We start from the raw sequence: 16282 nt of genomic DNA on the forward strand, positions 1-16282 counted from the left end.
TTAAGTAGCAAGTCCATCTAGCCATACATTTATAGTAGTGGCTTATTTGGTGCTTGTTGATATAAAAATTGGGTTATAATTACAGATAGGATGAGCAAGTTGTATTATATTGTTATTTATATAAATTATTTATTATAAATTTTAAACCTAAATTTCTGGACCAAATTTCGTTTTCATATATAAGCATTCAGTTCTCATTGACTAAAGTGTTACTGTATTTGCATGTCTGAAGGTAGAATTTGGCCCAAAATAAACTTTAATTTATTTAAGTTTCTTGATATGCCTATCTGTAGGTCAATATGCTTTACCATAAATGAAAAATGCAATACAAAATTACTATCCACTAATACATATTGAATTTCCCATGTAATATAAAAAAATTAACCAATGTTAATAACTCTGAGTATGGCTACTTATATCTCTCAAACCACTTCTTCCTAAGATGCCTGACAGGGAGAATACTGTATCCTCAGAAAACCACTGGAATTAGTCAGTTCAGTTCAGTCCAGATCTCAAGGATTTTTAGAGCTCTATGTGGAATAACAGGGAGGAGGCTTATGTGTTTGGAGAAGTGGATGTAAATGAGGATGCAATGTGGAGAGGAAGAAATCACTGTTGTAGGTTGCAAGGGTTGGATGAAACTTTAACTTAGAGGAGTTGTTGTTTTGCTTCTTTGTTTTAGTATTTTTGGAGAGTGCGGGGGTTGCCTTGTTTTGTGTGTGCATTTGAGCACTCTTAACTGTTTTTAGTTAGTTTGGTTGTTTTTTTGTTTGGAGAAATGACTAGAGTGAAATCCTAACCCCATTGAAGTCAATGGAAGTTTTGCCATTGACTTCAGTGAGGTCAGGATTTCACCCATTATTATATATAATTACATTTTTAAAAAAAGTTTAAAAGGACACTTAGTTCAAAAGGTCAACCTCTCAAAAGTTAGGAAATGTCAAATCTAGGTTACCCATGCTGCCTCCTAGTGTGTATGCATTCTGATAGTCTTTAATTCTATTGTTTTCTAGCACTTAGCCTTATACAGTTGAATTCATGGTAATTCTCACCTGTCTCTGAAGCCTGAGGGTTATGAAGAGCTAGTCTCAATACAATACTAGAAAACAATTTCAAAATAGTTTTGGGGTTTTATTTTATTTGTTTTGTGATATGTAATATATACGTATGCATAATGGTAAGGTATGACTAGTGAGTAATGCAGCTGTCTCAAACTCGTGTGAAATCATCATCCTTATACCACATATTCTTTCTCTATCAGTATACATTACTTTTTGATTAGTCCCTTGTCTTTTTCTCTACCTGTTCCTGTTTGGTTTTTAACTGTTTTTTAATTTGAACCTAATCTCTCTCTCTCTCTCTCTCTCTCTCTCTCTCTCTCTCTCTCATGTACACATACATACACTCTCTCTCTTCTTTCATCTCTCCCTCTCCCCTTGGCCAATTTTTTTTATTTAATCCTTGCCTTCCTTTTACATGGCAGAAGTTATAAAGTATAGTGCAAGTAATCCTAAAGAGTGCAAAGCAGATTAATTCTGATAGTGTCAGTGTACTACTGAATATTACACTTTGTCATTGCTCTATATCAACAGGGTGCTCCAGCTGGGGGATTTTCCATCCATGGGAGAATGGTCCTGAGGCAGCTCTCATATGGGTATTGTGGAGGAGCTAGAAGTCACTGGGCCCTTTGTGCACTGTAGCAGCTCCACTGGCTAGATGGTCTTAGTACAGGTGAGAGGGCAGAGCATAGAGCATTCTGTGTCTGCTCTCTCCATGTCTACTGCTGCTATGCTGTTCCCAAGAGGATAGTGACCTCTTTCTGTGTCCTTTTCCCCCCACCATAAGGGGATTACACTACTGTAAATGAGAGTATGATTTAGCCTTCACCATTTTTATTACTATAGATTTTGTGGGAGAAGGAAAGAACATGCTTAATTCTCAGATCCCCATTTGGTTAGCATGGGTGGATCTTGGACTGGGTACCACACTTTTAGTTGGAAACTAAGCAGTCCGTATTTGAGTAAAACGCCAATTATTCAGATTTGCTGAAGTAAGGGCTGTAAAACTTTGTCCATATAAGTGTTTCCAAATTCTGATGATATCCTCTATAAAACATGTCGCTCAGTTGTGTGGTGAAGGGGCAACTGCATAAACCTTAGGTGGTCACTCATCTCTCATATCACTGCCTAAGATCTGTCAGTCACTTGAATAATTTAGAAGGTATCCTGTAGACCATATTTTTTCCTGTCACAACAAAAGTCTTCTGTGATTACAAATAAGTAATGGCATAATATTTCACATTAAGACAAGGGGTGTGAGTGTGTGTATTAGAAGTGGTATGGCTACACATTATGAGCTATTAAACATTTTAGATTGCAGAGACAGAGGTTTTTGACTGGCACTAATGAACATAGCAAATAAATGGTAGGAAAAATTAGGTTTTATTATTACAATATGTTGGTGCTATATTTCACCTACTGTTTATCTATTAACTGGCAATGGAGGACCATGCATAACCATTCTGGTAGTGCAAAAGAAATCTCTGAAAGTTTTCTTTCAGTTCATGTTGTTACAGAAAATATTAATTAAAATAAACCATACAGCACATCAGGTGGTGTGACTTACTACTGAACAGTGAAAGTGGTTCTGAGACTTATTCGGAATTTATAGAACCATTTTGATCTGGAAATTAGATTGAAATCTCTATGGAAAGTGGGAAGGGGGCAGTGAGGCGGAGAGGAGTTGTGATATTTACAGTACCATGTGTTTTCATCCATTTTGGAAATAGAATGAAAATTCGTAGATTATAAGGCCAAAAGGGACTATTATGATCATCTAGTCTGACCTCCTGTACAACACAGGTCATAGGACTTCCACCAAAATAATTCCTAGTGTATCTTTTAGAAAACATTCAATAGTGATTTCAAAATGGTCAGTGATGGCAAATCCACCATTACCCTTGACAAATTGTTCCAAGGGTTAATTACTCTCACTGGTTTAAAAAAAATATTATCTTTTATTTCCACTCTGAATTTGTCTAGCTTTAACTTCCAGCCACTGCATTGTGTTAAACCTTTTGCTGCAAAATTGAAGAGCCCATTATTAAATATTTGTTCCCCAAATAGAGACTGTAATCAAATCAGCCCTTAATCTTCTCTTTGCTAAGCTATATAGATTGAGCTCTTTGAGTCTATCATTGTAAGAAATGTTTTCTATTCCTTTAATTGTTCTCATGGCTCTTCTCTGAACCCTCTCCAATTTATCAATGTAATTCTTGAATTGTTAGCACCAGAACTGGACACAGTATTTCAGCAGCAGTCACACTAGTGAAAATAAAGAGATAAAATAACCTCCTACTCGAGATTCCCCTAGCTATATATCCTAAGATCGCATTAGTTTCTTTGGCCACAGCGTCCCCCCTGGGAGCTCACCTTCAGCTGATTATCCACTATGACTCCCAAATATTTTTCAGTCATTGGTTCCCAGGGTAGAGTCCCCCATCCTATAAGTATGGCATACATTATTTGTATCAATAGCCTATCTTGCAGTATTTACCTTCCAGTCCCAACACTTTTGGAAGCCAATTACTTGTCTTACCGTTTGTTTGAGTATTGTTCTTTTTCTTAAAAGATACTGTTACTTTTTTTAGGTGTTAGTATAAAATCTGTGTCTCTTTGCTGACCCTTTTCACTTGATTTCAGGTGCTGTTATCAGGACTGATTGGCGTTGTCTCATGGAAAAGACCTCTCTCACTTGTGGTAAGTGATATTGCTTTCTTAGTTATGTCAGGCAGTTCCTTGACCTGCAATGGATGTTAAACATTTGAAACATATACTTAAAAATTGTGTACATCTCACCGCTTTTCTCCTTGGGTATTTGTGTAAACATTTTCAGTAGCTTTGTGTTGCGGGTTTGAACACACTGAGTTTTCACTTTGAGTTTAGAGTCCAGTTTAGCTCAAATCTCAAAGTAAAACCGAGTCAAAACCATTGCCAGGTTTTTCTTTACGTTAGACAAGCTGCACATTTCACATTCAATGCAAACCAAAAACCCAATTTAGATTTGCTCAAAGTTTTAGTGAAATTTAATTTGCAACTTAACTTGAGCTCATGTAGGTGTCAGTTACTTTGCAATTTTGTTTTGAACATTTTGCACAGGTCTTGTGTGGTATCCTCAGAAATTGTGATTTCTATGTAGAATAAATAACATTGGGTGCACAGAGAAATTTTTACAATCAGAACATTAATGAACTTGTAACTTTCAAGCTATAACCCCACCATTTGGATATTACAAATTCTTGTAGAAGAAGGCACACTAAAAAGATACCTTTCAGCTATTTTATTGGTTTGGTTTAGTTAATGTCCCAAATAAGTAAAATAATGTCTTGCTAGTATTATTTTAAAAGAGGTTTTGTTATATCACATGCTAATTATGAATTGACTGGTTTCATTAAATATATTCATTAAAGAACCGATAAAGAAATGTGGGACTGTTTTCATCTTTAACACATTTACTACAGAGTCATAGACTTTAGTAAAAAGAACCATGTTGCATACCTCTCCCTGATTATGTACTAAAATTACATTATTCCTAAAAGCTGGTGTTATTAACTAAAAAAATAAGTGTTTTGAACATATTCTTTTTGGAAATTTATTTCCATTTAACTGATGAACATTATATATTATTTGTATTTGTCATCATGTTAAAGCATGGTACAGGGAACCAATGAAGCTTTCTCATGTTTGAACAGGATCTATCCAGCCAATATTGAATAGTATTCATTTTTTATCCTTTGGATAATAATTTAGCAAGCCGAGTTTGCTGATGAGTTTAAAAAACATTTAGTAGTCCTCACTTTAATCCAAAATGGATAGTAGCCTCAGCTGAATAATTTATCATGTTTCATCTTGTCAAGCAGACAATTGAGTATAAATGAATATCAAGAATATAGATATTCGTTCAACAAAAAGAGCAACCAAAATGTTATATGGAGCCTGTCCATTAATTCGATATACTTAGGGAAAAAGGATTTATTTGCCAAGAGCAAATTAAAGCAAAACCTTGAATCCTTTTGACTTTGGGTTACAACACTTCAGACGGAAACCAAATGTACTCCTACTTCTGTGTTGTACATTAAAATATTCCTAACATATCATATAATGTAAATATTATATTGAAATCCAAGCTTTTGAAAACAAAGGAGCTGTGTTGGGGGTTCTGTTTGTTTGTGACAGCAAAGGAAAAAAACATTTTATTGACAGTAATGTAGCCATTAATAGACCTGTGATTTATTCACCATTTACCCGAACAGGAAATGCCCTCTGTTGCTCCAGAGCCGCCCTGGGAAAACACTTGTTGGAGATGCTCTCCTTCTCCCATGGGACCAGGGCCTTCTATACACATTTCCCCCATTCCCTCTGATGCTGAAGGTCCTTATAAAAATAAAATGGGGGGAAAAGCGAGAGTTATACTGATTTCTCCCAGATGTGGTACCCATACTGACACAGCTAGCGATGTGTCCACCAATCCCTCTTCAATTCACTCCTCTCCTCCTTTCACTGAAGGACAGACTAACTCTCCATCCTAGCCTATGGATTCTTCACCTCAAATCTTGGCTCCTTAATGTTTATGACACATGGAGAGCTACTGCTTCCAGGAGATACAGAAAGTGTTATTGCACAGTAGAAAATCAGCTACCTGCTACACTTCCCTACAAAATTGGAAAAGATTACAGTCTCGATGTACTTCTATACAAATTACCTCAGTATCCTCCTCCCTCCCCGTCACGCTAGACTACAGACTAGGTCTCAAGAGGGCAGGGCTATCCCTCAGCTCACTCAAAATACATCTTGTCACCATAACAGCCTTCCACCAGCACATAAAAGGTTATTCAGTCTTTACTCATCCAGTGACAAAGATTCCTCAAGGGCACAGTGTACCTCTTCCCTCAATTCAGACACCCCAAAGCAATGTGGGACCTGAATCTAGTTCTAAGGTGTCTAGCTAGACTGTCTTTTGAACCTGTGGCCGTGTGTTCTCTTGCACATATATCAGTGAAGACAGCAATCTTAGTAGCTATCATCTTGGCAAGGAGAATAGGGGAAATAGTGGCATTAATGGTGCTCACACACCCCATTTCACGATTTTCTTTAAAGACAAGGTCACTCTCAAACCACACCCAAAATTCATTTCCCAGGTGACTTTGTCTTTTCACATGAACCAACTCATTAATCTTCCCACGTTTTACTCAAAGCCTCACTGTGATAACAGGGAGGCTATACTACACAGACTTGATGTTAGGAGAGCCTTGGCCGTCTATTTGAACAGGACGAAGGCCATTAGGAAATCTCCCAAGTGCTTCCTATCAATTGCAGAAAGATCAAAAGGCACAGAAATATCTGCTCAGAGATTCTCTAAATGTATCTTGAATCATATTACCTACTGCTATCATGCTTGTAATTTGGTACCTCCACCTGGAATCCATACACATTCCACAAAGTCGGTTTCTACCTCAGTCACCTTCATTAAAGATGTTCCCAGTCCAGAAATCTGCTGGGCAGCAACCTGGGCATCTGCTCATACTTTTGCAGAACACTAGGCAGAACAAGAGACGACTCTTCTGATGCCATCATTTTCTCCGCTGTATTTTCGTCCTTAACAGACTCGACTCTGAAGCTCCAACCCTCCATCAGAGATACTGCTCGGGAGTGACCTATAGTGGAGAAACCTATAGGGACACTACTTGAAGAAGAAAAGGAAGTTACTCACCTTGTGCAATAAAGACGATTCTTCAAGATGTGTCCCCCTATTGGTGCTCCGCAACCCACACTCCTCTCCTCTACTTCAGAGTTCTTGTTAGTGACTCTGACAGAGAGGGAACTGAGGGTGGTTCATCCATGCAGTGTTAATTAGTCTTTAGCAGAAAGAATGCGTGTGCGGGCCAAATGGACACTGCTACCAAAGATCTCTGATCAGAGGCACAGGGCACAGATACACCTACAGTGGAGCACCCAGAGGGGAACACATCTTGAAGAACTTGCAATTACTGAAATAGATTTCCATTCAATGGAATGAAAAGTTAGATTGGCTGGTTTTGTTTTTAGGGTTTTTTTTCTTTTTGTTCTCCTGAGACTGAGCACTGAGTCCATTATTTTTCACTCTGCTCCTCTGCTGAGTACAATATATTCTGGGCACAGTGCAATCAAAGAAGAATATCAAGGACCTTTTCAAAGTTTCATCAGCATTTTCCTGTTTTGTTCTCATTGGTGCCATGTTGATCAGAGTACAATCTAAGAAGCTAATTTAAAACCATATTTTCTGTATGTTATCTTATTTTCATTAGAACTGCTGAGAGAACTTATCTAAGCCACTGAGAAACGTTTACAACAGAGTATCTAATTATGAATTGTTTCAGATATGTTATATTCTGTTCTATTTTATTCCTGTTACTCCCTTCCCTATGGAATAGCACTGTGGATGCTAGTCCCATCTATGTAGCAGCTATTTTCATAGTTCATCTGTAAGAGCTTTTTACTGCATGTACCAACAGTACCTTCTCTCTATAGGCAGTAGTTGCAAACTATATGAATTATAATAACCTTTGACATGAATTCTAAAAGGTCTGCAGGCTTTTCTTTCAAAATTTCAGAAATAGAATCAAATGTAACTTTATGATATTAGCAAAAATCTTTGCAAGTAAAAGGTTAATACAATTTAAATAAGTGTATTAGTGCTCAAAATTTATTCAGAAAATTCATTATACATCCACTTTGGGGGCTCGTTATACTCAAGATCGTGACCTTCATCTAAGTGAACACACATCTCTTAGCTGGTCATATTAAAACTAGAGCCTTTGTTCTTTAAACACCGACACGGTATGAAATATGTAAAACGCACAAGGTATTTGAGGTCTTCCATAGGATTCTCTTGTACTAGTAAAATAGTTTGAGTATTTTTAAAGAAAGTGAAAACTAAAACCCTGCTTATTAACTCAGTGTACTATTTCTGCTCTAAGTCACCAGTCTTATTAAATATTGGTAAGAAAATAGCCTAAATGGAAAACTGACATAAAAGAGCACTTATTAAAATATGCAGATAGAAACTCAAAGATAAAAAAGAAAATGTCAGGACCCAGACAAAACCAGAAGCAAATAAGAATGTTGATTTGTAGAACTGTCTTGCCCCACACAAGTAGAAACCATTGTGAATGTCAGTGTTCCTAAAAGCACTCCCGGCTTCTAATACTCCTTTCATTTTGAACATAATGGGTTGTACCAAATTTTTGGCAGCAGCAGAGTAGACCTGCTTTTTTACCCTTAATGTCAACACTACAATCATGGTACAGTAGGATAATTTATTTTAAAGATTTGTATTCAATAGTTTGGCATTTTATGATGCATCCAAAAGTGAGTCCCAACATTTATACTAGAATAAGGTGCATTTAATAATGGAGTTCAATTAGGCAGTGGAATTACTGATTTATTTGCATCAATTCTACAACATTCTAAAAAGCCTTTGGGGACAGCTTATCTTGTAGCATTATGTTTATAAATATTACTACACACTGAGTACAAAAGCTTTTGGGACTTCAGGATCACATTTCATAAGCTGTCTTTGATAATATTTCCCCCTCTTTATACGTGTAAGAAACTACAGCCTTCTTTGTGGGTAAAACAAAAAGTTTGTAGACATTGATACTGACTGTTCATCTGCCATTGCCATCATTGTATCTTCTTTTGTGTAACAATGAATGATTTTTACTATAGAATTAATGAAGCATGAAAATATTTTGGCAAATGTGTATTTTTAAAGATAAATACCATATGCACTACAAATAATGTGGATAACTTTTGTCTGGCTGGGAATAGTTGGAAATATTCATTTAAAGTATAGCATATTTTAGTCTCATCAAGTTCGAGTATACTGAATTTATAACTCCATTATGGTCTGTTGGATACATTCGTATCTACTGCAGGATTCACATTAATAGGTACTCTTTAATTACATAAATTGTGTAATGTTAAAAAGAATTTTTATTAATCAACATTACTACTAGAGTGGTGTAATTCCGGTACTGTACTAAGTTACTTCTGTTGATTTTTTTCTATGATTCTAGATAAGCCAAGATCTTGGTCCATATTCAGCCCTGTTTTAACATCATCATCGTAAATAGAGTTACACCAGGGATAAATCTGACATGTTATGTGGAAGATTTTTTAAAATTGTATTGCAACTAAGAAGTTTATTTTCTTTACCTGCAAAATATTTTTCTTTCTTTACGAACTTCCTTGTTCTGTCCTCAGGTCTACGTAGTGTGTTAGTTAGGAAAAATCATTAATACATACATGCATATATGTTAGTAAGGAAAAATCATTCATACATATGTTCCTTACTAACACACTATATAGACCCGAGGACAGAATAAGGGAAGTTAGTGTGTGTATGTGTATATGTAAATATAAGATAGCTGGAATCTAAAAAAAGTTTAACCCAAAGATTCATTAAATTTAGAACCTATTGGATTAAAAAAGGGGGAGGCTGCAATTACTATAATAAAGAGACAGTACCAGAAAAAATTACTGCTGAAAAAGTGCATGTGTAACTGTCTGTAGCACAATTAATGTTAAATATACTACCAGGAATACAAATTAATAGTATACACAGCATGCTGAGTTATATTAATTGAGAATAAACTGCCTAAATGATCTTTGAGCACATCTTTTACTGTTACCACAAAAATATTTGGATGAGAGGCATTTGAGATTTTGCTTCTCCTTTTCATAACTCAGATTTCTTTATTATTGATTAAAAGGCATAGCTGACAGATTGTATCTTGGACTAATTTAAGAACATAGATCAACTACTTATAATTCAGAGTTGTTTAAAGTGCTTAGGGCCAAGTGCAGGACAGTGTCTTATAACACAGACCATGGGTTCCCTCTCACAGTAACTGCAAAGTGAGGGGAAAAATGATCGGCTATGTTTTTTCTTGTTATTGTACTCTAATAAGCAATATCTGCTCATCTAGCAAGGAAAATCTACATCCACATATATGACTGTGATTTATTTTTATAATATTGTTTGTAAGATAATTTAGGAGTGGCTTTCAAGATCCTAGTAAACTGACAGTACAACCCTGGGTTTCTGAAAATGTGGGCATCCCGGCTGTAATGAATGCCAGCTATAATCTACTGTTAACCAAATCCTGACCCTTATGTATCCACAAACTATATTCCCCATCTTTCCCTTGACATGCACCAGTAAAATCTGTTCAGTGGCATGGACAATGGAGCCCACAGTTCTGCTGCCTTTCAGTCTTCTGATCAGGAAAACATCTTCTGGAAGATAATATTGGCTAAAGTAAAATACATCTTTATCATCTGAAAGAAGCCATCCGCTTCCACTATGCTGAGAACCTCAAGCGGAAGCCAGACCAGGGCAAGGTGTTTGAGCCATCCGCCATGGCAATGGACGAGCACTGCAGGAAGTGTGGTTACGCCAATGAGACCCTGCTCCACGTTCTGTGTAGATACAAACAGCACTCCGGATCCTGGCGGCACCTCCACAATGCCATCCAATATCAGCTGGTGAAAGCCATCCCACCATCCCTGGGGAAGATCACCGTTGACTCCGCCATCCCTGGGACAGACAGCTGACTGCGACCCGACGTTGTCATGATGGACGAAGAAAAGAAGAAGGTCCTCATGGTAGACGTCACGGTGCCATTTGAAAACAGGTCACCGGCCTTCCATGAGTCCCGAGCATGGAAGGCTGACATCTGAGAGCCCAGGGCTACGAGGTCCAGATACACACCCTGATCGTGGGAGCCCTGGGCTCGCTACACCTGGCTCATGAGACAGCATCAGGTGGTCCAGAGACATCTATACGGAACACATCATGGGACACCGTCAATGCCACATTGAGTAATCAAGACCACCGACCAGAGAAATAACCCACTTCCTCCCCTGACGAACCAAGGGACGTTCCCCACCCATGTACTTATTCGCGACACTGATACTAACTTGGACTCTTTATATGTTCCATGGGTGGCGTACCCTAGACCACTTATCCACTGATGCTTTAAAACCCCCCGAACCCAATCTGGGTCTATGCTGGTTATGTGATATGCATGTATCTCGTGATCCTTGTAACTGATACCTGTAATTCTTCATAACTCAAGCAGGACCCCAGATGTACAGTACCTTTCCTCTTAACTTGTGTATATTTAATTCTAAACATTAACTTTAATAAAAAAATTTCTAGGTATACATAGACTATGGGCCAGCATCTGTTCTTTTACAGCAGTGTGTATTTGAGCAACTCCATTGATTTTAATGGAAATGCTTCCAATTTAGGCTGGTGAATGACTGATAGCCATTGTTGAGGTGCCAATAGCATCCCTTACTAAGGGTATGGCTACACTTGCACTTCAAAGCGCTGCCGCACCAGCGCTGCACGTACTCCACATCCTCTACGGGTGTAGCTTGCAGCACTGGGAGCTGTGCTCCCAGCTCTGCGGCACTGATTACACTGAGGCTTTACAGCAACCTGTATCTTACAGCGCTCAGGGGGGTGTTTTTTCACACCCCTGAGCGCGAAAGTTGTAGTGCTGTAAAGCGCCAGTGTAGCCATGGCCTAAGTCTTGATACATCAGAATAGCACAAGAAAGTAAAACAGACTGTAGATGGTCCTGTAATGTAAACAAATGGAGACAGACAAATGGGTTTGGAGCTGGCAGCAATGAACCACAAAAGCTGACACATATCAAAAGGGAATGACAGTAAACAAATGAGGCCAAAATAAGGCCAAACTGAAGCAAATTAGTGAAGCTAATGAATATCTATGAGGCAGTCATCACACATAGACACAGACACACACACAAAAGGGTTGGGGGAAAGCTGACAAATGAGTGGATGGAGTACAGGAAAAGACACATTTGGCTAACAAATGATAAACAGTGCTGGCATATCAGAATACCTGGAAAATGATAACTGAACAATTGGTGAATGAAAATGAATGGAAAAAGCTGACAAATGCCAAATTAAAAAGAATGAAGCTGATATATGATGAATGAACAAATGAGAAACAGTAAAGGAATGGAAGTGGGTGATCAGCATATGAGATATATCATGTAATAATGTATCATCTATTTTTACTGCAATTTTTATAATAATTTTTGCTCCTTTTTCACACTCTCCCAAGAAGGTTCTGAATCTTTTAATGTTTGACTTGAGCAGATCATACCTGTCCTCTATTTTCTACACTGGCTTTTTGTAGAATATAGAGTCAAATTCAAGGTCTTGATCTTTATCTTCACCTGGGCCACAAGATATAAAGGTCACTTAAAGCTTGGAGATGAGCACTGGGACCATGGTCGACAGCTCTGCTACGTGGGCCTAATAGAGCAGCCTACCTCATGGGAACAGCTTATTTGTGCAAGAAACAAAGCATAGTATGAGGTTGATGCAAGCCTGGAATGAAGTCAATTCCCTCCGAACGAAGAACCATCTGAAACGTAACCATCTTCTTCTTCAAGGGCAAGACACTTCTTTGGCTTTACCTTAACTCATTATAGACACATAGCAATGTGGTGCATAATTTTTAAAAATTTTATCCAAACAAAACACTACCTTGTGCACACAATTTTTCCCTAGAGGAAAGAATGAACCACACATGGCAGAAGTTAGTCACGTTACTTAATGCACTTAAAGACACTCATACTGTGGTGATGACGATGGTATAAGAGCCCATGTAGGGTAAAATGGATTCAATCTAGAGTAAAAAAGTTGGCCTACCCTTGTTTGCTTAGAAACAGGGCATATTACACAGTTTTGAGCAATGTTACAGATACATGAAGGTGTTCTGATGACAATGTTAACCATAAGAGTGAAACTGAAGTGTTTCATAAGGTCTTCAGAACCCTGGCAGGTATATAGCATTATTCAGAGACTTTCTGACATGCTATGTATTTTTGAAACAGAGCACAATATTCTGAGTGAGGACAAAATGTAGTTTTATTATAGTTGCATCTTAAAGGTCTGTTGTCAGTAGAATATGATGTGTAGTTTTGTTCCCATGAGGAAAGAGAATGCTACATGTCACTTTTGGAATGACTTCCTCAGGCTGATGTTCAGGACAAAGTTGACATGTCTTGGGGTATGCCTTAATGCTGCATTATCTTGAGTTACTTCTCAGGAGTCAGCGCAACCACATTCTGAGATAACATTCAACCTGATATGTTCACACTGGTGCTGCACTCACTTGTGTGGCACTAAGACTTTTCTGAGAGCTTGTCTTCACTATGGTCCAAATAGGCGCTGCTGCAATCGATGCAGTGGCATTGATTTAGTGGGTCTGGTGAAGACATAGTAAGTCAGCAGGAGAGCGCCCTTCTGTCAACCTGAGTACTTCACCTCAACAAGAGGCAGAAGCTATGTTGGCAGGAGAGTGTCTCCTATTAACATAGCGCTGTGTAGACACCATATTAAGCTGATTTAAACATTGACATAAATTATGTAAGTTATGTAATTTAATAGCATAACTTTCTCTGATTTAACCCGCTAATGTAGACAAGGCCAGAGTTTATCCCATGGTTCTTTTCACTTCACTTCACTTCACTGAGCTGAGCTGCTCTATGAATTCTGTGCAAGTTAATTTTTGGGTGAATTAGTCTGTCCTTTCTGGGCACACGGAATTGTGAGAAGTCGTGGGAGAACTACCGGCACTCAAATAGAGCTAGCCTGCTCCATGCTGCAGAGTGACCCTGTTAACAGCTCATGAGTTGTGCTAATTTAAGTGTTAGTCTGAATCCTAGCCTTTAACTCAAGTAACATCATTTCCCTGCTCAAGTTAAGTGTGTTTATTGTGTGGATGGGACTTGAGTTAACTGAACTCTTGAGTTATAACTCGAGTTAACTTTGTAGTGAAGACAAGACCTTGGAGGAAACATTTCCATTTCTGAAACTTTGTGGGTTTTTTCATACGGGAGATGTGTAAAACAGGAAAAGAGTTCTAAAATATCATCAAACTTTTTTATGTATATGAAGTCCTTCCTCCATATGCATTTATTTATGAACTACTTTGATAGAAAAATACGCTGAAAACTGAATAAAGTGCTAAAAATAATAGTTTACTTAGTTTGATTTCAGGATAACGATCTCATATTGTGATAAAATTGTGACATCAGGGTGATTTAACATTCATAGTACAGATGAGAATAATATCTGTCACTGATTTGCTGTGTTCCCTGGGATAAATCGCTGAGCCTCTATGTTGCAGGTTCATCGTCTCTAAAACAGGGTTATACTCACTTACCCTACAGAAATTGTGTAAAGATTTGTACAGTACTTTGAAAACAAAAATATGAATTTCTTCTTGTGGCATAAGTGGACCCTGACCCTGATCATAACCTTTGGGCACTACTGTCATATAAAGGTTAAACATGTAATATGTATTATTTTGCATACTCCATGCCCCATTGGATAGAATGCTGTGAGAGATGTCATTGGCTCTTCTCAAATTTTTAAATGCAAGTATAGAACTCAATGTGCATGAAAGTATGTGATGTGTACAACTTATGATATCTGGATGATATTGTAAAATTGTTATGAGAATTGTTATAACTGGTCAGTACATACACCAGGGAGGTTGGGTGGAACTGAGAGAAGTCACTTTCCCTAGCTTGTCATAGGGGACTGGGTTTAGAGAGTGGAAGATTACCAGCAGCAGAAAAAGAACCAAGTGTTGGTAGTGGGACATATACACTTGAGGGATTCAGCGAGAGATATAGGAAGCTTTGAGAGGTAAAAGAGGAACTGGGTATGCGGTCATAGTAGGGTGAAGGTAGAGGAGCTAGCTGTGGGACCAATCAAAATCAGAGAAAGCAATCTAATTTAAAGGGGGGAGAGAGGTTCCATGGTTCAGAAAACTGAAGCAGGGAAAGGTTACTGGGTTTATTATGTTTGGATTGATCTATTCATTTCTCAAGCTATTAAAGAAAGAGCAATGGTGTTTTAGAATCCTGTGCAAAGTATGCCTGTCTGTTGTGTTACACCTATCAAATGCCCTTGGGGAGTTATCCTGTGGATCTACAATACCCACACACACAGGGCCATCCTTAGGCATAGGCAGAATAGGCAGCCGCGTAGGGCCTCACTCTGCCTGGGGGCACCACTCTGCAGGCAGCCCAGACAGTGTAGAAGCAGGGCTGCTGGGTCCTAGAGAGAGCCGAATGCAGCACAGTCTGAGGAATGGGATTGGCTGCTGGGGTCTCTGGGAAGGGGGGGGGTAGGGGTTGGGGAAGGAGCTCACCTGTGAGTGTGACTCTTTCCCCTCGGCTGAGGTGAGGTGAGGCAGGCTCTGTGGCTCTGGAATCAGTATCCTTTGTTGTCCCCCATAACATCCATTCTTCTCCCCCCCGCCCCATGGAGCACCCCCTCCTTTCTCCCTCCTCCCCAGGAGCACCCCTCTCTCTCTGCTCCCTCCCCTCCGTCAGGGCTGGGTTGGGTGAGGTGCTGGCGGATAGGTGGGGGGAGGGCTGGCTGGCTGCCTGCTGAGGAATGAAAGTGAAAGTAACTCACTTTCTCGGCAGGCAGCCAGGATTGGAATGTCACACAGGGCTTGGCTGGGGTTAGCCAGATGTGTGAAAAATCAGGATAGGGGATTGGGGTACAGTGATCAGATATCACTATTTTATAGGGACAGTCCCAATTTTGGAGTCATTTTCTTATATAGGCTCCTTTTACCCTCTCCCCCCATCCCTGTCCTGATTTTTCACTCTTTGTCTGGTCACTCTAGGTGGGGGTAATTGGTGCCTATACAAGACAAAGCCCCAAATATCGGGACTGGCCCTATAAAATCAGGACATCTGGATGTGGCCACCCTAGCTGGGGAGCGCCTCTCCCCCGGGCTGGCAGCTGCCAGCGATCCATCTCATCCAGGGGGAGCTGCATAGGGCAGGATGAGCTGCTGTGGCTCCATGGGTGCCCCGTCCCTGAGATCAGATGCTGTCGCTAACTTTACCATGGTCCATAAGGCTGGTGGTGGTGCCCATTGGCGTGTGATTGGACCTGAGTGTTTGCTGCTGCTGTTGCCACTCTGCACCCCAAGAGGTGGATTTTGAGGTCCTGCAGTTTTCCACCTATCTCCTCCTCTACTGCAGCTGTTGGACCAGCAGGCTAGGGGGTGAGCCAAGCATGAAAGCAGTACTGTGTTGCCATTTAGATTGTCATTTAACAACTTTGTTTGCCAAAAATTCTTGCTAACAATCCTGAATCCAATTTTA

General features: G+C 39.2%; 1 protein-coding gene across 4 annotated transcripts in view; it reads left to right on the forward strand.

Annotated features, from left to right (window-relative positions):
* The window catches only part of FAM189A1 (family with sequence similarity 189 member A1), a 406051-nt gene that overhangs the window by 153621 nt on the left and 236148 nt on the right, over positions 1-16282 (forward strand). For all 4 annotated transcript variants that reach the window (XM_030578098.1, XM_030578099.1, XM_030578101.1 and 1 more), the window contains one exon: positions 3702-3758. In XM_030578098.1, the coding sequence (XP_030433958.1) occupies positions 3702-3758 (57 nt within the window). The remainder of the gene's footprint in view (positions 1-3701; positions 3759-16282) is intronic.

The sequence above is a fragment of the Gopherus evgoodei genome, chromosome 10 (assembly GCF_007399415.2).
Source record: "Gopherus evgoodei ecotype Sinaloan lineage chromosome 10, rGopEvg1_v1.p, whole genome shotgun sequence".
NCBI lineage: Eukaryota > Metazoa > Chordata > Testudines > Testudinidae > Gopherus > Gopherus evgoodei.